We start from the raw sequence: 26,185 nt of genomic DNA on the forward strand, positions 1-26,185 counted from the left end.
ATTACATCCTTACATGAGGCACCACCACGAGACCTCCGTGGAATTACGTCCTGGCCTTGAGGCATCACCACGATACCCCCCGTGGTACGTCCTTATGTTGAGGCGTCACCATGAACTCCCCCTAGGAAGGTCCACGAAATTATGTCCATTAGGTGAGGCACCACCATGAACTCCCCCTAGGAGGGTCCACGAAATTACGTCCATTAGGTGAAGCACCACCATGAATACTCCCTATGAAGGTCATGGGATAACGTCCTACCCGCACTTTACCCATGTTTCACAAACCACTCTTAGAGTTCTCATGCACATCAACCTCATGCCAATATGTATATATATTTACCAAACCAATCAAGCATATATCACACCAAGTCCATGCTAAACACATCAACTTACAATCCCAATATATCATATACAATACATACAACATCATGGCTTGAACCGTCTTAGGCGTACATCAATCAATCATGTGAAACATATATATATATATATATATATATATATATATATATATATATATATATATATATATATATATATATATACACACACACACTTAGAAATGCCAAATCTCGCTCAAGCTAAAGAGTCCTCGCTCAGGCGAGAGGAACCCCTCACTCAAGCTACCTGCTCTCGCTTGGGCAAGACTGCAACAGGGAGCCCGTCGAGGTCTCGCTCAAGCTAGCCCAACTCGCTCAGGTGAGTGGCCTTCGCTTAGGCGAGCCCTCGAAACAGGGAGGGGAGTGAACTATTGTTGTTCTCGCTCAGGCGAGAGCTCCTCGCTTAAGCGAGAGCTTTCGTTTTGAGCGACCAACCCGCTCGCCTAGGCGAGTTCAACAGAGCTCACCACCTCTCTCGCGTAGAAACATGTCCACATCATTATAGCAGTACAAACCACGCATTTTCATACAACTAATAATACATACCAACCATCCAGTACATAGAATCAACCGAACAGGCATCTAAAACATAAAAATAGTAAAGCCCTAACTTTCCTTACCTGGAAAGGGGTTATACGAGACTTCGACACTGAACCACGAAGCACAACAGCTCTAGAAACAGACTTGCAAAACTGGAAACAGTGAATAGAAATGGGGTTATTATGGAAACCCCAACAGTGACCACGAAACTAGACTAGAGAGGAAAATAGGAGTTAAAGAACACTTACGTGCAGTGGCGGATCTTCGACCAATATTTTGGGGGTGCCAAAATTTTGGTTGAATTACTCTTTTGTTTCATTTTTTGTTAAAAAATGTCAAGTTGGTCTTTTATTTTTTTTAGCCTCAATTTGGTCCGATTTTTTTAAAAATTGATGCAATTTGATTATTTTCATTAAATTTCTTGAAGCGGAACAATGATTTTTTATCATGACTGACTCTAAGATTAGGTCAGTTACACAAACAAAGCAAATCATCTTTATTCACAACTTCAATTTTGATTAAAAAATCTTGATCTGATTTAGAAAATTTAACAAAAAATAACCAAATTACATCATTTTTTTCAAAAATTGAGATCAAATTGGGACTAAAAAAAACTAGAGGACTAATTTCACATTTTTGAACGAAAATAAAAATTAAAAGATTAATTTCAAAATATTTATATAAACTGGTAAAAACATTGTATTTACTTATTTTAAGATAATAAAAAATAATAAAATTATAATTATTGTTAATATTATAATTATATATAAATACAAATAATTTTTATAATTTTATTATAATTAATTTTCATTTAATAGTTAAGTTTCAAATAAAAATAGTCAAATAAAAAAATGATTAAATTAAATAAGTGATCACTTGAAAGATAATGTTAATAAAATAATTAGTTTTATTTTTAAAAATATTAAAAAGGTAAAATTTAAAATGTGAAAAACAAAAATAAAAGAATAGAAATATATTAAATATAGATATATAAAAATTTTAAAATATTAAATATATTAAAAATATTAATTTTTAAATATATATTAATTAAATTATGTAGATATAAAAATTTTGGGGGGCCATGGCCTCCCTATGTCCCTTCATAGGTCCGCTTCTGCTTACGTGAGCCAAACCAAGGTCAAGCTGAACACGAATCTGAGCATACTTCGAAACCCTAGCAGAGGTTTTGTAGAGAAAAAATGAGACACTGGTTTTTCAGGATGACTTACAGTTGAGGAACCTTTGGTTGCTTTAGGGGTCTTGGCACCTTATGGGCCAGCCCTTTAGGCCCAATAGTGAGGCAACTCTTAACATTAGAAAATTCAATAAAAGTGGGTCTTACAATTTGAAGATAAAAGAATAGACATAGAATTCATTTAGGTATAGATTACACCTGGAAAAAAAATATTAAACTTAATTTTTTACTAGTATTAGAAAAATAAAATAAAAAAATAAGAAAGGAAAAACTAAAGTGAGAAAGGCTTCATCTTTTTCTTCTGCGCTCCCTTTGAACAAATAACGGAGTAGAGTAGAGCTGCTATTCCTTCCTCGCTCTTAACTATAAATGATTTTCTCTCTATGCTTTGAATTTTTGTTTTTCCTCCTCTTCTTTACCCTTTTTTTTTCCCTTCATTTCTTCCTAAAATTATCCTCTTCTTTAAGGTTTATTCGAAAAACAATAAATAATGATTAATAATTTAATCAAGAAATGATTAAAATTTAATTTAATAAACAATATTTGTCTTTATTTTGTTTTTCATTAATTCATAATGATCGATTTAATAATCAGAGTCAGTGACAAATTAACAATCATTGTTAGTAATCGAAATAGAGACAAAAAATAATAAGTATATATATATATATATATATATATATATATATATATATATATATATATATATATATATATATATATATATATATATATATGATTGAAATCAATGACCGAAATCAATAACTAAATCTAAAATCGACTAAAATCCATGAACGAAGTTTTGAACAAAATCTGTGGTCGAAAAAGTGACTACACAGATAGTATAGATTTTAAAATATTGAATCCATAACTCAATCGATCATTGATGTTTTCTAATTTTCGAAATAATATAAATTGATGATATATATATATATATATATATATATATATATATATATATATATATATATATATATATATATATAATTGCATGATATTTTTCAAAATAATACAATCATTATAAAAAAATTGATAATATTGTTACATAATTAAAATTCAATGTAAATAATAAAATAATAACAAGAAGATAAAATCTAAGTATGAAGAATAAAATTTCAATTCATATTTGAAGAGTTCGAAAGTCTATCTTCTCCATAAAAAAATGCAACATTTTATTATTTTATTAAATTTCTCATTCATTATTGAAAATAAATTTCAATTCATATTTGAAGAGTTCGAAAGTCTATCTTTTCCATCCAAAAATGCAACATTTTGTTATTTTATTAAATTTCTCTCATTATTGAAAATTCTATGTCTCTGTCAGATTCACTTGTAGACAACTTGTTTTTAACCTCAACCATCAACTCATCAAAAACTCAAAATCTGTGTGAAGAAGCCACCCTTTCAGCTTTTGTAATTTGAATATGAACTTGAATGGATAATGTCTGTTGGAACAAAAATTCTTATTCTTCATAGTCACTCATCATGGATCTTTCCTTAATTAAAAGTGAGTCTCCAAGTTTCTCAATGTGAAACTCTTGAAAAGTTAAGTTCCTTTTATTCCATTGTGTTCTAAATTTGGAGTCTCGGGTGAGACTTCCATCAACAAATCTCTAAGAATTTAATACTCATATTCTTGACTATTTATTACGTATGATAAATGATTATGTTTGCGTCGTTCACCACGTTTCTTCTTGACTTGACGAACTTTTATATGTAGAAACTAGAATAAAAAATTAGGTAATTATATCCGTTAAATGATTAATTAAATAAAAAACAAATTTAAGTAAAATGAATATTTCTTCTTAAAAGAGATACTTCAAATTTATAAATATAAAAGCATACATATTTTAAATTTTACCTTTTTCTAAATTACTCTCGCTATTTTCATATAAATAGATAGTTTAAACTTTAATTTTTTTAAACATTATTAATGATAAATACACAAAGTTTGAAATTTAACTTTATTTTAATTCATCCTACTCATTTTAACAAATATAAAATCTAGATATGAAATTATGTTTAAGTGATTTGTGTTAACTGTAATAATTCATTAATATTTTTCATATATATTCTTTCGTTAGAAATTATTTTTCATGTATTAAAATATAATAAGTGTATTTAATAAAAAAAAATGAAAACAATAAAATCGTAGCTATCTGATTCTTTTAATTAAATTTTCATTATGCTTTAGTATTTGGAAAGGTATAAAGTATAACAATCATTTACAACAAATTTAAAATTTAAGATATCCATTATTACGGAAAGAGATAGAATTAAAGAGACTTGGATGCATTTCTTTTTCCGTAAATTGTGAAAAACACATTTCTCCGAAATTTAATTGAGCAACAATATAACAATAAAGCAAGATTACAAAATCCGCTGGATTACTTCCATGTTCCAACATTTTACTTATATGTGACATGTCAATTAGGCACACCAAAAGAATATGCAACAACGTAACTTAGTGTTTCATCGATTGACAATGAATTGTTATATAATTACTCACAAATCAAATATTAATAAATTAAACTAAATTTTAATCCAATTTAATTTAATTTAATATGTCATATTAACGACCTAAATCTTAGATATTCCAATCGATTAAAATAACAACTATTTTAAATTTAATTCATCAATATAAAATATTTTAAATAATTTCGTAAGTTAAAATATAATCTAAAGGTTATCTAATAAGATTAAAAGATTATCTAATATAGCAGCCTTGCATCATTTATAATCTTAAAAAAATATAAGATTCATCATCCAAATAACTATTTTAAACATCATTTAACTGTTGGAATCAGAATCAGTTTTTCTTATAATCGTGAAAACTTTAAACAGAGAAAAGTTGTTGTCTAATCTAAGAACTAGGAGGAGGAGTTTCATAGTGACTCATCTTGCTTCGAGAATTGTATCTGTGATAACATTGACTGAAAATCTTTCTGTGGAGGTGGAGGGCAATGTTGAACCATCATCACCTCTAAGCTTTAGAAATGCAGGTGGTTTAGGAGAAGGAAGGGACACAGTGTCATTCCCAATCATCGATACAACATCAGACATGGTTGGTCTATCGTCTGGACTTTCTTGAACGCAAAGAAGTCCTATGTTCACATATCTTGACACATTACATAAAGTATCACTCTCATCTAATGCACTATCCATCAGATCCACTCCTGAATTTCTGGTCCAAAGATCCCAAGCCTTCAAGATTTAGCACAAAACAAGCTCAAAGTTAGAATGTTTGGAGCATATTATGGTATGGCACTATGATTTTGTACACTCCATCTCCATGTTCGAAAAAAAGAAGAAGAAAACCCATCATCCTATGACATACCTTCTTGTGAAAGGGATCAAAACATCCAAAAATCATGAAATCAATTTTAATGTGAACATGTTACTGAAGAACAAATTGATGTAATCTAGAAACTCACATATCCAAGAAGATTGAAGGAACTCGTTTGATAAAAGCCGGTGTTCTTCTTGCCACTTACAATCTCCAACAGAAGGACTCCAAAACTAAACACGTCCGATTTTACTGAGAAGAGTCCTTCTATAGCATATTCAGGAGCCATGTAACCACTGAGCATAATCATAATGTAGATTAATTAGTAGACGGTTGATCATGTAAAGAAAACCCGTAGTTGTAGTTAATTGACTTACTATGTTCCAACTATTCGGTTTGTATTTGCTTGAAGCTCATTATCACCAAATATTTTTGCCATTCCAAAATCTGATATTTTGGGATTCATATTGCTGTCCAACAATATGTTGCTAGCTTTTAGATCTCTGTGAATGATCCTGAACCTGGAATACTGATGAAGATAAAGAATTCCTTGCGCAATCCCATCGATTATTCTGACTCTTGCTCCCCAATCTAGCATCCGTTTCTTCGTTGCATCTGCTATGCATCATTAAAGATGTCACAACCAAAGTTTAAGTTTAGCAAATGGGATCATATTTAAGAGAGTTCAGAGACTGTAGGATACAAACCAAAAAGGAAAAGATCCAAGCTTTTATTAGGCATAAATTCATAAATCAGCATCTTTTCATTTCGATCAATGCAGCAACCAAGAAGTCTAACAAGATTGTTGTGTTGGAGTTTTGCAATTAACAAGGCTTCATTTCTCAACTCTTCCCATCCTTGACCAGATCTCCGTGATAATCTTTTCACGGCAACCTCATCCCCATTGAATAATGTACCCTGTATTTTCTTATCTTTTGTAAAAATCACATATATGGCGTAGTAACTACAAAGATACGTGGTCTCAATGAATATTTAGCATGAAAAAAAGTGGTTTCTTTAAATTTTTTTTTGTGTTCTGCTTTTTATTATTTAGAACCCAACATCATATATATCACTTGCGATTGAACGACATCGTGAAAACTGTTTATATTGAGAGGATAGATTATTTGCACTAAAAAAATTGTTAAGAAGAGTTTTTGAGCATGCCTTGTAAACGGGTCCAAAGCCACCCTCACCAAGTTTATTTGCATCTGAGAAATTATTAGTTGCAGCTGCAACACTCTCGAAACTGAATAAAGGCAATTTGACTTCCTTCTTCACTTTGGCACTCCTATCTGATTCAGTAAGTTCAGAATCTTCAACTTTCATGCTCATGCTTATATCAAAATGGAGCAAATCTTCCCCTGCAAATTGAAGAAAATTAGTTCATAAGTTAAAATACTCTGAATTAACTTGGAAACTTGTTTCTTTCTTACCTTTTCTCCTCTTCTTTCTAATCCAGTAAACTAAAAGGCCCACTACAAGAAAAGCTAGAAAAGAGATGAGTATAACAATCAGAAGTAGATTCTTGCTAACAGTATATCCTCCTTCTTTTGCGCTTGTTGTGTTCGAATCTGCGGAGAAAATTTATCAACTATGAAAATTCATGTACTGACTGATAAATTTATCTAAGCTGTGTAGTGAAGTGACTCTTGCTAGAATAGAGAGAAGTAGCAGTTGAGTGGAAAACAACTTAGGATTCTGTCGTCTTAACTCTGAGAAGCACACAAAGTGTAGCCATTATATTTTTTGACAAAACCAAATCAAAGGTATTTATTAATGGACATTTCGAGTTATTATTATACGATAGACACAATACTATTGAAAAATAAGTCCGATCCACATTTAAAAATTGAGACCACTTGGAAAACGAGGGTTCTTGAACTTACCAGGAATATCCAATTCTGATGCAGCAAGTCTTAGGTAAAAAATTGTATTGCTATCATCAGAATTGTCCACATCTGTTGAGACGTTCTTTAGATTCAAGACGGAACCAAGCCACAACTGGCAATCACCGTTCAAATAGTAAGCGAAAGCAACGCAAGAACAATTTCTAGAACAAGAACTTTCACACTCCCTTGTTGTATTGAACTTCGTGAGACTGTCCAAAGTTGGCGATTTAACATTATAGAGTTGCTTGAATTTATCGTTGGATTCAACACCGTTAGCGCAGGACGATAAGTCTTTGTTCCTTGTGCAGCCAGCGGATTTGTTCCCTTTGCTCCAAGAATCAGCATCAGAGGGCCTGAAACCATAAGGACAATCACAAGGGTCACGAGCTTTCGGGTTACAGATGGAAAAGGCTCCACACGAATTGTTACCACACTTGGATGACAGAATAGAAACCCAAACTTGTTCTCTATCAGACCAATACTCCTGGTTGACCTCCCCAGACACTTCTAGTACCAGCCTTGAGTCATTACCAACTGGCAAAGTGTAGTAGTAGTCGAACTGATCCACACCACTGTGTCCAAAAACATTTCCAATTGTATCGTTGTACCTGTCGTCAATCCAGGACACAGTAGAACCATTGTTGATGATTAGGTTGAACCTGCCGGAATCATACTGGAGGGAAAAATCTCCAGGGGCAGGGTCATCTGCACTTGTCCATGATCGCAGTGACCAAGTTTTTCCTTCATCATGTCCTAGTTTCATTCTGGGCAAAAGGGTGTCCGTTAGATAATCAAAACTCTGCCACAAAATCTCTTGATTTGTGGTTTGCAGCAGTAGCAAGTTTCCTGAATCCAAGAGCATGCCATAAGTCTTGAAATTGTTTGAAAGATTGCTGACACGGTATGTAAGTGGTCCATCCTTGATCACAAAATTTCCATCAGTATGAATGGTAAGAACTGCTGAGGATGTTTCAAGTGCGTAGTCTCGGTTAGCAACCCACACAATCTTGTTCTTGTCGTTTGGAACCCTTTTATACCGTATACCAACATAGTACTTTGTTGAGTTATCTCGGACTCTGGTGAAAAAGCACAATTCGAACTTTCCGCTATCAGAAACAACCGAGTCTGAGGTTCCCAGTGGCTGTCCTGTTTGCAAAATTTCTTTGTAGGTGACTGCATTAACACAAAACATACACAGGCAAAGGAATAAAGTCAAATATGTCAGAGTAGAAGTTAATGTCATTTTAATTCACAAAGTTGGTTTGTTAACACAATTCTACATATTGTCTGAGAAACCCAATCTAATGAGCTGTCGTAGATGAGGAGTTGAAATGGTTGGTATTCAGGCGGGATCGGTGGCTTGACTTTTTAATTTTTTCTTTCTTCTCTTATCACATCACATGTATATCACACATCACATGTATATCACGCATCAATTTTATTCTCCCTCTAAGTAGTTATGAAGTATGATAGACTTTTCTTTGGGTCTACAAATCATTTTTCAATTATAATATTCCAAACAACAACCAAAGTGTGTCCCTTTTTGAGTGGAGGTTGGACTTGTTAGCATTGGTGGCTTTGACCTCAACACCAACAACTAACTCGTCAATTGTAATGAATAATGATATATATACATCTTAATTTTTTCTACACCTATTATATAATTATTTTCTTTTACATTTTTCTAATTATATTATATATTCTATAAACATATTATTTTTATTCTTTTCTGGGTGTATATATTAAGTGTTCATAGACTTTTTTTGGGGTTTGTAATTTTTTTTTTCAATTATAATATTCCAAACAAAACAATATAAAAATGGTGTCACTTTCTAAATGGAGTACTTGTTGACTTCAGAAAAAGCCACTAGCCCGTGAACTGTAATATTCCAAACAATAAAAGGCAGCCAAAAGTGTCACTTTCTAACTCGGACGTACTTGTTGATGGTGATGAGCTGAGTTGGTATTTGGGACAGCATCCGTGGCTTGACCTCAAAAATAACAATTAACCCTAAATGAACTATATTACACATACATCTTAATTTTTCTCTGAACTATATTACACACTTAATTTTCCCTTTTATCTTTCTTTTTATCTTTTTAATTTGAGGGTGGACCTGTTAACTTTAGAAACAGCAATGGTGGCTTGATTTCAACACCAGCAACTAACTCGTCAATTGCCTACACTTATCTTATATAGATTTTTCCTTTTTATTTTTTTTTCTTATCAAATCATATATCTAATAAACCTATTATTTTTATTATTTTTCTTACTAATGCAAAAATAGCTTTTTATGACGACTTATTATGCCGACATCTAACATAGTAAGTGATGTTGTGACAAAATTGTAAATATGATAAGATTTTCTGTGGTGATTATCACTAGAACTAGTAGAGAAAGTTGATGCAATGACAATTTCGTAATAAGTAACAAACTTTCTATGTCTATTATACATAAAGTTGGGATAGAAAGTGAGAATAGTGATAACTTTGTAGTAAAGTAAAAGACTTTTTATGTGGGCACGTATATTTTTTCTATATCGGGTTTAGGGGTCAGACTTCTACTTAAACAACTTTCAAGCTCTTCAAGTCTCTTGTCCAGCTCTTTGTTCGGCGTTCCTGTTTATCAATCGATTGGGATGTACCGATCAAAGGTGCTCTGATGCTAAAGTCAATGTAGGGTTGTTTGGTTAAAGTAATAAATGTTGTAATTAATGCAACACAAAAGTTCCAATAACCATACCTTTGAGTTCTATTTATAGGTTTTGTCATGACCCCGTGATTAGGGTCGGCTTAATCATGGCCCAATCATCACTTAATCTTGATTATTGACCTATTTATGTTAATTAAACTACTAACTAATTCTTTGTTGTGTCACTCAGTTAGCCATTCTGCCCAACTCATAAGATTCATAAAGGAGTAAGGTGAAATCTTGTGCTTAGTCTAATTGGCAGCAAGTGAGAGGGATTCACATGATATGTGGTGCATCGCTCGACTCGATACGTCACATAAATCGTATAAACGAATAAGGTGGAATCATGTGGGCAGTCCAACTAGTGGCAACGACGAGAGAGTACGTTGCACAACTCTCATTTACTTTGTCGGTTGGCCTTATTATGACCGACCAACCCATACATTACACAAGCCCCCAGGCCCTAAGCGAGGTTTTATGCTAAAATGAAAGGGGTTTTATGACAGCTTGGGGTGCTCATCTAGGGTGTTACTACTCGAATTGAGTATTTGAAAAGTTGGCACAAAGACGTTTTGACTTCCACGCTTGTAAAGGAATTTGAAATGTCATGCACTGTGGATTGTTTGATGCTTGGATGCGATGAGATTACATGATTGAGATCAAACAAGAGTTGGGCCCCAATTACTATAAATAGCGGATGAGATTGGCCATTTATTTTCACACTTTTCTCATACTTCGTCTCATCAGATTGTTCGTTAATTTAAAATAATTGTAGCTATCTTATTTTTTTAATCAAATTTTAGGTTAAATTACTCTTTTAGTCCTCTTATTTGTTTAGTAGTTTCAAAATGGTCCTCCAATTATTTGTTGTCTGAATTTGGTCCTCATGTTTTCTAAAGTGACTCAATTTAGTCCTCAAAGTTAACAACGTTAAAATTCAAAACGGAACAATGACATTGCTCTTTAATTGTGTATCAGTTTTAATTACGTGGCTCGTAACCATGTGCTTATGTTTAAGATCACTAGCCAAGAAGGGAATTGGGTTCTTCATCGTCGAATTGGGATCACCTAACAATCAATTTCAAGGATTGCGACTATGATTGGGGTCACTAGGCACTACATTGGAGTTATTGTCGTCATTGTGATCGAAGGCGTTCAACAATCTAGGTGAGTTTTGCTTCCAATTATTACGAAGTAGGTTTTAAGGTTTTTTTGATTTTGCGTTGAAGTTGATTTTGGGGGGGTTTGGTTGGACTATGTAATTGCGGGGGTTTACTGTGTTTACTTGTGGCAAAGTTATGTTGTCCCACCATTTCCAAAGTAGTGTGTGTAATTTGTGGCCCCCCTTCGAAATGGGGTTTAGTGTTTTCTGCTGGTGTGTCGGTCCTTTGTAATAAAAGTATGTCGTTGTGGGTATCTGGACATTTCATAGGTTTATATCTATAGTCACAATTTTTGATGGACGATGAGAAGTTTAAAGTGGTTATACACCATGGGAGCACTTTAGAAATGAGGGTGGAGTTAAATATTTTAATGGCCAAACAAGCATTTTGTCGTGTGACTAATATAGATGATCTTACTTTGAGGTGTTATCTATACTGAGAGAAATGGGTTATATTGATGTGAAAGACCTGTGCTATTCTATTAGAGGTTGTGCAGTGTTAGAGGAAAGGTTGCAACATTTTTGTGATGACGTTGGTGCACTCCATATGGTCAACATTGCGAAGCAACATGGTGAAGGCCATATATTTATGATTTACTCAATTTGTGAAGTAGAGCTGGTACATATGCTGGAATATTGTCCCATTGAGGATAATGTTGAAGTATAAATGGTGTGGAGAATTCCACTAAGGCTGAAGTTGTTGAAGAAAAACTCTAAGCTGAATTTGGTGAGGTAAAGGTTGAGGTGCAGTGTGATGGTGTAGAAAGTGGTGAGGTTGAGGGAGAGGTCCATGTTCAAGGTGAGGCTGAAGAATATGTCTAGCCTAAGAGTCGTGAGGTTAATGATCGGGTCCAGTCTAAGACATATAACGAGGGGGTGAAGACCAAAATGTGGAAGAGGTGAGGTTGAGGATGGTTGCTCCATTGATTACATAGATAAAGATAATAATTGTTTAATTAATGTGGATATAGATTATGACCCAGGTGTTGGTGGATCATGTTGGACTTCCACTAGTTCGAGGAAAAAAATTAATCATGATGAGAAAATTAATGAAATAAAGAAACATGCTAGAGGTATCTCTGATAATGAATGAGAATTAGATGAATTGGTAAGTAATAAAGATAGTGATTTTGACAGTGATTTTATGTTTGTTTAAAAGCAGCAAGGACAACTTTGTATCATGTCGATCTATAATAGGATTAGATGGATGTTTTTTAAATGGGAAGTTTGGTGGTGAGTTGTTGACAGTTGTGGCAAGAGATGCCAATGATCAAATGTTGCCAGCGTATGCAGTTATGGAGGTTGAAAATAAGGACACATGGTTTTGGTTGTTAGACTTTTTAATTGATGATCTTGGTGGGGCTGAATGTTGTGCCTCATGCACTTTTGTATCAGACCAGCAAAAGGTAAACATTTTTCATTCAGTTATATGAACTGTATGTAATTCAGTTAAGTTCTGCCAACATTTAATTTTTTTTTTGTTAGGGTCTCCTACCAACTTTAAATGAACTCATTCCAGGAGTTGATCAAAGGTTTTGTATGAACCACTTGTATGAGAATTTTAAGAAGAAATTTCAGGGAAGATTCTGAAACATTTAATGTGGAGGGCTGCTTATTGCACACATCCACAAGCTTGGGAAAAGGTTATGTTAGAGATCAAAGAAGTGAATGAGGATGCATTCAAACATATAATATATATTTGTTAGGTGAAAAACGGCAAGTGCACCGGTCGCACATAGCAAGTAATAAATATCGTTCTCTCCACAAGGACTTGTGCAACACATGACAACTCTCACAATTCACAACTCAAATAGATAACAAAGCTCACAAAAACACAAAGAAACTCTTTTTGGTATTTTATCAAACAGTTGGTGTGCAATAGAAATTTAACATAGATTATATACAATTGTGCAGACTAGATTTCATTCACTTTATTCTCATGCATTCACAAACATCTCAATTCCAATTTCATGCACAAATCAACTCATAAAAAAAAAATACTCAAATCCTATTCCTAGCAACTTTGAGTCTATGATAACTCATCAAGTTCCAATTTCTTGAATCCTCAACAAGTCAAATCATGCATTAAGTTCAAGAGTCTTAAGATTACTAATGAATCATGTTCTATCCCTAGATACAAGCTCCATTAGGCATTCAATTTCAGTTCTAGGTTCAAAAGACATTTTCCAACACCTCAAGAAACACAAATCATGCATGGGTGGCCAAACCAAAGCAAGCATTAAGCATGGAAATCAAATGCTAACATAGAATTGGAAAAAACATATGGATTAACATCACAAAATACACAATAATTCAGTTCATTACATCCAATCCCAACAAATAGGTTTAGCTCTCCATGGTGGAGAACCTAGGTTTTACAATTTAGAGAGATAGGGAAGAGATGGAAACCAAAGAGAAGATGGAAGCCCTCTCCCAAGGTTCTTAGCAGCTGCTCCTTGCTTCAATTGTTCCTCCTCTTCACATCAACAACTCCAATTCGTAACCTATCTTCCTCTCCAACTCCAAAAGGGGGAAAAACCACCATGAATGGAGGAGAAGACCCAAGGAGAAGTGGGAGAGCTTCCCATTACCCCTAGCAACCTCCAAAAGGCTCTCAAAGCACCCAAAAGTGTTTCTCTATTATGAAAAATGAGGAATGGTCCAAACCCTCGTGAGAAACCAGATTAAAAACCCATTTTTGACATGTTAGCGAGCCACTACTCAGCCTTTTCTCAACAGCGCTCAGCGCTAGATTTTGCGAACTAAATGGTGCTCAACCCCATTTTGCCACCGCTCAGCCTTGGGCAGTTTGACAACATTATGTATTTGAAGCACTAGGTGTGATTCCAGTGGCGCCCAACATAGGTATTTGCTTCAAAATCAATATTTTCTTGTCCAATCATGTTCCCTTGAGTTCTTGCTTGTTTTCATCCACCATAAATGTTTTCTATTAACTTATTTAGCACACTTAAAAAAGAGATTAGAGGCAAAACAAGCATAAAACAACTAAAACACAAAACAATACAAAACACATTAAACTTCAGGAAATAACAAGATAAAAGCTAGGAAAGAGTTGATTTATTCATGACAATAAACATACAAGAAAAGGTAAAAATGGACATTATCAATATTCCTCCAAGGTAAGTATTTGATTGTTACTTAAGTTTATGTTTATTTTCATTTGTTATATCAATATTCTGATACGTGTTGCAAACTGAAAAAAGGTATTGGTCAAGATCAAGGTTCAATACCACTATAAAATGTGACACACTAGTTAACAACATGTCAAAGGCCTTTAACAGCATGCTAGTGGATGCAAGGAGTAAGCCAATAGTTATAATGCTCAAAGACATAAGGTTGTACATGATGAAGAGATGAGCAAGTAATTGGTTAAAGATAAGTTTATTTCAATGTTCAATATGCTCTAAAATTCGCAACAGACTCAAAAAGGAGATGCAGTTAACAAAATATTGGGTTCCAAGGTATTGTTGAGTGTTTCTTTTATATTTTATATACTAAATCTTGGATTGCTTTACGATTTTATGCCTTTTTTTTATGAAAATAGTTGGTCAGCGAAAAATATTTTTTAGGTCAGACACGTATCTACTATTGGTGAGAAGTTTGTGGTTAATATGGACAACATGGAATGCAGCTATAGAAAATGGAGTATTACTGGCATGCCATGCTATCACTCTTTAGCTGTAATGAACTTCTTGAATCTGAGTGCAGAACTATATATAGCACATTAGTTTACCAAGTCCTAATATGAAGAAATAGATTGCTTAATAATATATCTTGTGAACGGCAACCATGTGTGGGAGATTACTCCCTTCCCTGATGTGTTGCCTCCACTAAAGTGTATATTACTTGGAAGACATAAAAAGAAAAGAAGACTTCAAGTTTCTAAGTTAAAGAAAGATGAGACCTAGGTTAGAAGAGGAGGGGCAAGGAAGAAATGTGCCATTTGTAAACAACTAGGACACAATAGAAGCACTTGCCCACATGTTCCACCATCTCCACTACCATCAGCTAATACAGCTCCACAAGGTGAAAATGTGCCACTAAGTTTTGATCAAGGGCAAAATCTGCCACATGAACAATTTGTGTCTCCAACCCAACCATCAAGTTGTGATGTAGGTGAAAATCTGCCCCCAAGCGTCATTTGTACACAAGCTTCAACTTCAAATGAACCAATTAGTGTAAGACCCAAGGAATTTAAATAATTAAATAAATAATTATTTAATAAATGTGGGTAGGGAGAGCCTTTATGGCATTAAATTCTGACATGTATGATGTGTGAGAGGACTTGGGTTCAAGTCTTATGTATGTCATTTATGTGTTATTAAATTTATAATGATTTTAATAAAATGCTGGATCATGATGAGTGATAACATAATTATAGAATTATGTGAATTATCATGAAACATGAATTTGTTGAATGGTTGTGCATTGAGTTGCCAGTTTTCCTTGTTTGGTTTGGTTTATCAGTGTTGTGGTGGTGTTTAAATTTGGTTTCTATTGTACGTATACGATTGGCATGATGAATCATTAATTGTAATTATTTATTCAATGGAAATTGCATGAACTCTTGAATGAATTTGGGGATTAAGGTTCCTGTTGGGGGCTGGTGGTAAATAAGAATGAGTTTTATCAAAGATTGATACGCTGATTTTATAGAAAAGACTTTTCATACGAACACAACATGAACCGGTATGAGGTGTACGTGTTAAATTATGTCAATGTGAAGGTGAGTATTGTACTGGTTGTTTAGGGGGTCACTGAGGGTGCAATAGATATCTGTCAAAACCCAGATTACTAAGTATCGCTTGGCGGAGTCTGGATTGCCGTCAGGCGACACCTCAGTCCAACAAATTATCTTGAATTTTGTAAAAGATGCGCGTCAGTGGGTGTTATGTTGGGTAAACGGGTATGTATGCAATGAATTAGTGAGGTAGTGGGGTTGAAGGAAACTCATGCATTGGATATCAAATGAATTGTGTATGAGTATGTGATAATTGGGATATATGCATTAAATTAAATAAAGTTGTATATTGAACATGATAGGGACTGTAATTATTTGGGAAGCTGTAATGAGAACACCACGTGTTGTTGATTAAACATTATGGGTTGGCAAATTGGTAATTAGATAAATGTGAAGTAGAATGTACCATTGTTGGTTAAGGGGATGGTATGCCATTAATTTATAAATATGCTTGGATGAATGAGATTCATGTTTTGAGGTGGCTAGATTGTATACTTCCTTGGTTGTGTTGTTTAAAGTGTATGGGCAATATTGATAGTTTTGTGGCATGTTGCAAAGGAGAATTTGATAGACCTGATAATAATTGGGTTGGTGGCATGATTTGAATCGGTGCCTTGTGATTCAGTCATAAAATTATGACTGGATAATTATAATGGTGTTATGGTTTGCGTAATGTGTGTTTGTGGTCTCTTAGGACCTGATCCAATTGCCAAAAACCAATAGCATTGTGCTACTGGTCTAGCGCTTGGCAGCGTGGGGCGAGCCGCCAGGCGATAAATACCAAAAAAAATGGCAGTAGTCATTGGACGGGCATGGTGCTTGGCGGTAGGGTGGGTTTCGCCAGGCGGAAGCGACGTGGTAAGAGCTCTAGTAGGTGCTTGGCGCCTGGCGGCGTGAAAGGCCCGCCAAGCGGTCTGAAACCAACTTCCGCCCTGCGACGCGAGAGGCGCGCCAGGCAGTTTTGGGTGCAGAGTTGGCTCGCGAGGTGGAGTTCTACAAAACTTTGGATGAGTGTCATGATGCAACGTTTTGGCTGAGGGCCCAATTACGAGTGTAACTGGTATTGGGGTAATACATGACCACTCGAGGTTGTAGCCTGGTGCTTTAGGAAGTCCGGTGGAGTGTGCAAGATTATGGCTCGTACGACAAGATTTCAGATGATTGCCCTCTTTAGTGCACCTGATTGAGTTGGGTAGTTTGGGGACAACTACAGACCTTAGTTCATTTTGGGGAACTCCACTTGGTGTCACGGATTGTGGCCGTGGAAATTTATTCTCGCGTGTGGACTATTAGATGGTGGCTTGTAGTCGGAGGGGCAAGTAGACACTCGTGCAGCAAAGGTCGATCAGTGTACTCACCAAAGTGTGTAGAATCAAGAGGCGTCTAATGTAAGGTGTGAAAGTTGAGGAACTGAGGAATGGGAAATGCTAACAGCGATTATAATTTTTAGATGCTTTAATTATGTCTTGTTGTGTTTTTTTCTTGAGCTTACCCTATTTGTGTGTGTTTGGCGATGATCTTGTAACTTGTTACATGGGAGCAGAGGTTGATGCAAGTGAGCGTGTGGATGCTTAAAGGCAGAGTGGGGGAAACAGTTATGGGAATTTTACTAGATTTCTTCTTAGAAGTTTTATGGACTATTTTGTATTGGCTTTACAAATACTTTATAATTGTAATATTTGAATGCCACAGTTTTATTTGGTTTGGCGTGTTGAAATAAATGTTTAAATTTTCTCGCGTTTTGGGAAAAAACTTGAATATAAAAGAAGTTTTATTATTATATTTAGTGGTTTTATTTTAAATAAGTAATTTTCGGCTAGGACGTTACAATTAGTACCCAAGACTCAATTCCACCAGTTCCAACACATCCCCCTACAACAGTAATTCCACAAGTTCCAACACATCCCCTTGCACTAGCAATTCCACCACAATGTCCCTCATCACGTGGTAAACCCAACATCAGGCAAAAACTTCAACATAGGAGGGAGCGTGTTTGGAAACCATGAAAATTAATGTATTTTGGAAGTACTAAAAATTAATGTATTTTGCGTTTGGTTGCAACATCTTATGTATTTAGTTTATGGACATTTACACTTGAGCTAGTACTTTGGCCATCTGTTATGATTTAGTTTTGGATTTACACTTGATGTTATTTTGGATTTAGTTTTGGATTTTGCACTTGATGTGAACCCTTTGAACTGAGAGAATGTGTTTGTACAAAACCTATTGAATTTATTTTGAAACAGGAATAGAATATATGGAACATATTATTTGCTTTCAATGTTTTAGTAGTGTAAGCATATTAACCCATATATACTGATGTACTTAGTTTTACTAGTTTAAAAGCAATGGGAGAAATAGAAAGAGGGTCCCATATAATTAGCAAGAACTATGTGGGACGTGAAATGTAGGACTTATTACAACAAAGTGGATACCGCTGTCATATTAATTCAACTTTAATTTGAGTCATAAAATTTGTTACTTTTGTAAGGCTTCGAAATTAGAAACCTTTTTATGCCAAATAAATATTGAAAAGGGAGGGTGCTTTCAAGTTTATTTTAATTCAATTGTTTTTTTTTATCAAAACAAAAGTGTAGCCCAAATATGTCCTTGTCCTTATCTATTAACAAATTCACTTTACAGAAAACCCACTTTTACTATATAAAACTTTTGCCATAAAATATTCAATTAAATGAGTCATAACCCTTAGTGGGAGTGCTTTATACATAGAAAGGATGTATTCAATGTTAACCAATACAGAACACAATGATTTTGTAATTTTATATATCACATGAAAACAAAATAGAACGTTGCACAACATACCAAATACAACCTTTACAACAATTTAAGGACTTTTCATCAACATTGAAACTAAGATTATATTAAGTACAACAACAACATAAATAACTCCTATTAAACGCTTTACCCATTCCTCATTCAACTTATTACTTCTCTAAACTACAAATCTTCCTCCTCTGCCTGAAGATAACACCGAACAGATTCTTGATTTCCTCTATGTTCATCAAATGAAGACAAAAACCAATAAACAATAACTACATTCACTAATTTAAAAAAAATCTCCAACAACACTCATGGATCTAACCTTGAAATTTGGGCAACCCCAAAATTTCTTCCTAACATTCCTAGTTGTTCTGGCAATTCTCATGACAGCAAGCTCTCCACACTAGAAAATTGGAGTTACACCAACTCTTTCCACCCACCACCAACAGAGGAGAAACCACCATTTGCATTGCCTGAACATGTGCAAAAACAATAGGATTTAACTTGGGACATGCCTCACAACACCACAAACTCGCGACAATATGCTTACAGGATTTCACAAGAGCAATGAAATAAAGGGGAAAGAAAACCTTCTCAATTTTGAACCCATCCAACATTTAGGGTTTCATGACTCACCGGAAAAAGAACTTTTTACAACTGATTCCACGTCAATTGCACCCCTCTTAAAAACTTTGACACGTATCAGTTCAATTTTGTCACCTCAGTACTGTGTGAATGGTGTTTGTTCAATATAAACGGAGAGGACTAAATTGAGTCACTTTAGAAAACATGAGTACGAAATTGAGACAACGAATAATTGAATGACCATTTTGAAACTACTTAGCAAATAAGATGACTAAAAGAGTAATTTAACCTAAATTTTATTATACTTAAATTTTAGGAAAGTATAAAGTTTAACGATCATTAACAACAAATTTAAAATTTAAGATATCCATAGGGAAAGAGGTAGAATTAAAGAGATTTGGATGCATTTCTTTTTCATAAATTGTGAAAAACACATTTCTCCCAAATTTAATTGACAACAATATATCAATAAAGCAAGATTACAAAATCAGCTAGATTACTTCCATGTTCCAACATTTTACTTATATGTTGCAGTCTTACATCATTTATAATCTTTAAAAAATGCAAGATCCATCATCGAAATAAGTATTTTAAACATCATTTAACTGTTGGAATCAAACTTAGTTTTTCTTAACCTGATCCCGTGCTAAATATAGAAGATGAATAAATATTGAGAGAGCAAACTATAAATAGAAAAGAGCTCTTGTCTAATCCAAGTAGGAGATTTTTATAGTTACTCATCTTGCTTCCAGAATTGTTTCTGTGATAAGATTGACTGAAAATCTTTCTATGAAGGTGGAGGGCAATGTTGAACTTTTATCACCTCTGAGCTTTAGAAATGCAGGTGGTTTAGGAGAAGGAAGGTGCACAATGTCATTCCCAATCATTGATACAACGTTAGACATGGTTGGCCTATTTTCTGGACTTTCTTGAACGCAGAGAAGTCCTATGTTTACATATCTTGCCCCAATATTATTACTACTACTATCCCTCTCATCTAATGCACTATCCATTAAATCTGGTCCTGAATTTCTCGTCCAAAGATCCCAAGCCTTCAAGATTTAGCACAAAACAAACAAAACAAGCTCAAAATTGGAATGTTTGGAGCATGACAGAAAGATTGGACACTATGATTTTTTACACCCCATCCTTACCATGAGAATGCAAATGAGTTTAAGTTTTATATCGGCAAAAATAAAAAGAAAAATGATTTTTTGACTACTAAATTTTGACAACTTTCTCTTACAACTTTAGGTGACATCTTTTTAAGTGATTCACTAGTTTTCCATTTTATCATTCTCAATATTCCAAAACGACTTAAAGGATGACACCTCATTTTGTAAGAAAAAGTTGTTAAAATTTAGTAGTTAAAATATCATTGTTCAAATAAAAAAATTGGATACCATATAAAAAATAATCATAAATCTATTATTTTTAAAATTTTAGGTTGAAGGTGGTGTAAATTTCATATCTTGATTGACCTCAAATGACAGTTATGTAATCTCCTCTAATGAATCCTTGCATAACATTCCTTTTGTAAAAAGGCTTAAAACATACACAAATCATGAAATCAATTTGAATGTGAACATGCAAGAACAAATAGATGAAATTTAGAAACTCACATATCCAAGAAGATTGAAGGAACTCGATTGATAAAAGCCAGATTCTTCTTGCCACTTACAATCTCTAACAAAAGGACTCCAAAACTAAACACGTCCGATTTTACCGAGAAAAGTCCTTCTATAGCATATTCAGGTGCCATATGACCACTGAGCATAATCATAATGTAGATTAATTAGTAGATGGTTGATCATGTAAAGAAAACCAGTAGTCATAGTTAATTGACTTACTATGTTCCAACTATTCGATTTGTATTTGCTTGAAGCTCATTATCACCAAATATTTTTTCCATTCCAAAATCTGATATTTTGGGATTCATATTGCTGTCCAACAATATATTGCTAGCTTTTAGATCTCTGTGAATGATCCTGAACCTGGAATACCGATGAAGATAAAGAATTCCTTGCGCAATCCCATCAATTATTCTGACTCTTGCTCCCCAATCTAGCATCCGTTTCTTCGTTGCATCTGCTATGCATCATTAAAGATGTCACAACCAAAGTTTAAGTTTAGCAAATGGGATCATATTTAAGAGAGTTCAGAGACTGTAGGATACAAACCAAAAAGGAAAAGATCCAAGCTTTTATTAGGCATAAATTCATAAATCAGCATCTTTTCATTTCGATCAATGCAGCAACCAAGAAGTCTAACAAGATTGTTGTGTTGGAGTTTTGCAATTAACAAGGCTTCATTTCTCAACTCTTCCCATCCTTGACCAGATCTCCGTGATAATCTTTTCACGGCAACCTCATCCCCATTGAATAATGTACCCTGTATTTTCAATGAACTTTTAGTATGAAAAAAAGTGATTTCTTTATATCTTTTATTGTGTTCTGCTTGTTATTATTTAGAACCCAACATCATATATATCACTTGCGATTGAACGACATTGTGAAAACTGTTTATATTGAGAGGATATATTATTTGCACTAAAAAAATTACTAAGAAGAGTATTTGAGCATGCCTTGTAAACGGGTCCAAAGCCACCCTCACCAAGTTTATTTGCATCTGAGAAATTATTAGTTACAGCTGCAACACTCTCGAAACTGAATAAAGGCAATTTGACTTCCTTCTTCACTTTGGCACTCCTATCTGATTCAGTAAGTTCAGAATCTTCAACTTTCATGCTCATGCTTATATCAAAATGGAGCAAATCTTCCCCTGCAAATTGAGGAAAATTAGTTCATAAGTTAAAATACTCTGAATTAACTTGGAAACTTGTTTCTTTCTTACCTTTTCTCCTCTTCTTTCTAATCCAGTAAACTAAAAGGCCCACTACAAGAAAAGCTAGAGAAGAGATGAGTATAACAATCAGAAGTAGATTCTTGCTAACAGTATATCCTCCTTCTTTTGCTCTTGTTGTGTTCGAATCTGCAGAGAAAATTTATCAACTATGAAAATTCATGTATTTACTGATACATTTATCTAAGCTGTAGGATTCTGTCTTCTTAACTCTAAGAAACACACTAAGTGTAGCCATTATATTTTTCTTACGAAACCAAATCAAAGGTATTTATTAATGGATATTTCGAGTCATTATTATTGGATAGACAAAGTATCAATGAAACGTAAAAACTGAAATTGAAACCAATCTGATCTAATATCTCAAGAGAATGGGTTTATGAATCTTTCATCGGTCAACTTTCTTATTTTTACACTAGGCTTGAATTTTTAAGGAAAACGAGGGTTCTTGAAGTTACCAGAAATATCCAATTCAGAGGCAGCAAGTCTGAGGTAAAAAATTGGAATTGTTCCTGCAGAGGGACAAATAAGATAAGTTAGGCACGAGCGTCACCTTACTATGTAGTCCGCTATCTCCTTAGTTGGCCTCTTCCCATTCGATACATGCCGGCTTGAACCCAGGAGGGGTTACCTGCAGAAGAATCTCCGAAGCTCAAGTAAGTAAAAGCTCTCAAGAGTCAAATCAGCAATTAATGAATGCGTACCTTTAAATGATGGGGTACACGTGTATTTATAGACATTAATGACATTCGACCATTTCATGGGCTGGGCCTTGACTTGGGCTCTAGCTTGGGCCCCAGCTTGGGCCATGAGTGGGCCTGGTCCTAAAGCAGTTTCCAGAGGTGTATTGAAATGGGTTAGCCTTCCAGGCAAGTAGTCGGTTTTGGCCGGCTACCTGTCTAGATGGCTAGTGCTGGTTGTGTCCGGATGCTGGATGGTATGTGGTTTTAACGTGTGTACTTATTTACTTGATTGGGCTTGGCTAGGTACAGTACACCAGTCCCCCAGCCTTGTCCGATATGGGTTGTCGGTCAAGGATAACATGTGTTGGTGAACTAGCAAAACCGGCTAGGTGTGATACACCAGTCCCCCAGCCTTTAAGTGTGATGAACAGTGTTAAGGCTATGAAGTGTCAGAAGGTAGGTGAAAAGGCGTCAGGTGGTCACATCGTTAAACTTTTGGCACCGTCGTTTTTTATGTGTCATACATTTCATAATGATGGTGTCGCTTGGTCTGGGATTCCATTTTGGCGGGAAGAGTTTAAGTCGTTTGGGATCGTGGACTATAAATACAGCTTTGAATGCAGCTGATGGTTTACTTGGTTCATTTGCGAGTTTCGAAATCAGAGATCTTGTGCGCGACATCTTGTCCGACTAGTTCCCAAATTCCGCCGACATCTTTCCGTAAAAAATCAAACAGGTATGTCCAGTAGCGATAGTTCATCGTTATCTACGTCTAGTAGTAGTCAGAGTACTGAGTCGGATAGGAGTAGAGGTGAGCGGCTCCGTGGAGAGGGTGTGAATGTTGGAGTTGGCACAAGCGGGGTGCCAATGGAAGTAGTGAGGGAGATCCGAGAAGATCCCCCTGAAGAACTGGAGGAAAGCAACTGGCCGGCTAAGGGTGGTTATGCGTGGGTTGCATCTGATGTTCGTGAGCAGTCATCCCTGTTCAGGTGGTCTCGTCTGCTGAATTCCTAGCTAAACTGTACACCCGTCATCTCTAGAGGGGTCAGTGGAGACATTGTTTCATTGGAAAGAGTGAGCGCCATAGACCGGGTATGCCATGGGCAAGAAGGGGCTACCGAGAAGTTCTTTTACATGTATATGTGCCATTTTTCTCAACTGCATATACGTTGAGACGTTCTTTAGATTCAATACGGAACCAAGCCACAACCGGCAATCACCGTTCAAATAGTAAGCGAAAGCAACGCAAGAACAATTTCTAGAACAAGAACTTTCACACTCCCTTGTTGTATTGAACTTCGTGAGACTGTCCAAAGTTGGCGATTTAACATTATAGAGTTGCTTGAATTTATCGTTGGATTCAACACCGTTACTGCAGGACGATAAGTCAGTGTTCCTTACGCAGCCAGCGGATTTGTTCCCTTTGAACCAAGAATCAGCATCAGAGGGCCTGAACCCATAAAGACAGCCACAAGGGTCACGAGTTTTCGGGTTACAGATGGAAAAGGCTCCACAATAATTGTTACCACACTTCGATGACTGAATAGAAACCCAAACTTGTTCCTTGTCAGACCAATACTCCTCCATGAGCTCCCCAGACACTTCTAGTACCAGCCTAGAGTCATTACCAACTGGGGAAGTGTAGTAGACGATGTACTGTCCTACATTCCATTTGAAGTAGTGGTCGCTGTAACTTACCCGTTTTACATAACTTTGTCTAATAACATGACAAATAGTATCGTTGTAGCTGTCGTCAATCCAAGACACATTAGAACCATTGTTAATGATTAGGTTTACCCTGCCGGAATCATACTCGAGGGAAAAAGCTCCAGGGGCAGGGTCATCTGCACTTATCCATGATCGCAATGACCAAGTGTTTCTTTCATCATATCCTAGTTTCATACTGGGTAAAAGGGTGTCGGTAGGACAATCAAAACTCTGCCACAAAATTTGTTTATTTGAGGTTTGCAGCAGTAGCAAGTTTCCTGAATCCAAGAGCATGCCATAGGTACTAACATTGTTTGAAACCTTGTTGACACGGTATGTAACTTGTCCATCCATGATCACAAAATTTCCATCAGGTTGAATGGTAAGAACTGCTGATGGTGTTTCAAATGCGTAGTCTCGGTTAGCAACCCACACAATCTTGTCCTTGTCGTTTGGAATCCTTTTATACCTTATACCAACGTAGTACTTTGTTGAGTTATCTCTGATTCTGGTGAAAAAGCACAATTCGAACTTCTCGCTATAAGAAACAACCGAGTCTGGGGTTCCCATTGATTGTCCTATTGGCAAAACTTCTCTGTGAATGACTGCATTAACACAAAACGTACACAGGCAAAGGAATGATGTCAAGGATGCCAGAGTAGAGGAAGTTAATGCCATTTTAATTCACAACATTGATTTGCATTATTTAACACAATTCTACATATTATATGAGAAACCCAATCTAATAAGTTGTCGTAGATGACGGGTTGAATGGTTGGTATTCATGACAGCATTGGTGGCTTGACTTAAACTAATCAATGAATTGTGATGACTAATGATACCCATATATCTCAATTTTATCTGCACTTATTTCTTTGTATCTTTAAATCTATTTTTATTTTTATTCTCTTTCTAGACGTATAATAAGTGCTGATACACTCATTTTTTTGTTCATGAATATTTTTCAATTGTAATAATCAGAACAATATAATGCAACCAAATCTGTTATTTTCTAAGTGGAGGGTGGACTTGTTGACTTCAGAAAGGGCACTAACCCGCCGTGTGTAATATTCCAAAGAATAAAAGGCAGCCAAAAGTGTCACTTTTTAAGTCGAGGAGAGACTTGATGATCTTGAGCTGAGTTTCATTTATTTTAAAACTATTCTGACACCCGTGCATACGCTCCGGTCTTTTTTTTTTGTTGTTTTTTTTATTTAGATTAAACTTTTTTAATAATTATTGTTATATTTAAATAAATTATTTATTTATATAATTATATTTTATTATTATATAATTAATATAATTATTGTTATAATAATAATAATAATAATATAATTAATAATGATAAGATTAAAAAATAGTAATCAAATATGAATTTGTTTGTTTTAAATCATAAAATTGATACTAGTTGACTGGTAATGTGTAATAAAACGATATTGTCATGTGGTTAAAATTTACAATTATAGTTTTGAGTTATATATTATATTAAAATAAATTGTGTATGCAAGGTCGTTGTTAAAATAAAATGTAATTATATTGTGTAATATGATCCTGTAAAAAAGTACATGATATTTGTTAAAATTTTTAAATAAAAATACATGTAAAAATAAATAGATGTATATAATATTAAAATTAAATGTGTATGCACGGGTTGTTGTTAAACT

General features: G+C 34.8%; 1 protein-coding gene and 1 pseudogene across 3 annotated transcripts; both read right to left on the reverse strand.

Annotated features, from left to right (window-relative positions):
• Positions 1–4,912: 4,912 nt before the first annotated feature.
• On the reverse strand, positions 4,913–8,675 carry LOC114170500 (G-type lectin S-receptor-like serine/threonine-protein kinase At4g03230). 2 transcript variants are annotated; one of them, XM_085668678.1, is made up of 8 exons: positions 8,568–8,675; positions 7,285–8,460; positions 6,832–6,969; positions 6,563–6,759; positions 6,103–6,313; positions 5,773–6,010; positions 5,544–5,691; positions 4,913–5,313 (listed from the first exon to the last, which is right to left on the reverse strand). In XM_085668678.1, exons 2-8 carry the CDS (start codon positions 8,147–8,149, stop codon positions 5,005–5,007), a joined length of 2,106 nt encoding a protein of 701 aa, XP_085524804.1. In that variant the 5' UTR covers positions 8,150–8,460; positions 8,568–8,675; the 3' UTR covers positions 4,913–5,004. The 2 variants fall into 2 exon arrangements, with proteins under 2 accessions (XP_085524804.1, XP_085524803.1); XM_085668677.1 differs by lacking the exon at positions 8,568–8,675 and having other exon boundaries at positions 7,285–8,534.
• An 11,322-nt stretch (positions 8,676–19,997) lies between these two features.
• Positions 19,998–25,273, reverse strand: LOC146880972 (G-type lectin S-receptor-like serine/threonine-protein kinase At4g03230; annotated as a pseudogene). The gene is made up of 9 exons (XR_014986413.1): positions 23,983–25,273; positions 22,763–22,782; positions 22,590–22,643; positions 22,123–22,260; positions 21,854–22,050; positions 21,450–21,660; positions 21,120–21,357; positions 20,892–21,038; positions 19,998–20,321 (listed from the first exon to the last, which is right to left on the reverse strand). The product of XR_014986413.1 is annotated as a G-type lectin S-receptor-like serine/threonine-protein kinase At4g03230 (transcript).
• Between the last annotated feature and the right edge of the window lie 912 nt (positions 25,274–26,185).

The sequence above is a fragment of the Vigna unguiculata genome, chromosome 11, assembly GCF_037176805.1.
Source record: "Vigna unguiculata cultivar grain cowpea cultivar isolate G323 ecotype 2 chromosome 11, ASM3717680v1, whole genome shotgun sequence".
Lineage (NCBI taxonomy): Eukaryota > Viridiplantae > Streptophyta > Magnoliopsida > Fabales > Fabaceae > Vigna > Vigna unguiculata.

Excerpts from the sequence above, each read along its gene's own strand:
- LOC114170500 (XM_085668677.1), bottom strand. The coding sequence starts at position 8,530 with ATGACATTAACTTCTACTCTGACATATTTGACTTTATTCCTTTGCCTG. Across the intron at positions 6,760-6,831 it reads TAGAAAGAAGAGGAGAAAAG|GGGAAGATTTGCTCCATTTT; the intron begins GTAAGAAAGAAA and ends TTCAATTTGCAG. Across the intron at positions 5,692-5,772 it reads AACCGAATAGTTGGAACATA|TGGTTACATGGCTCCTGAAT; the intron begins GTAAGTCAATTA and ends GATTATGCTCAG.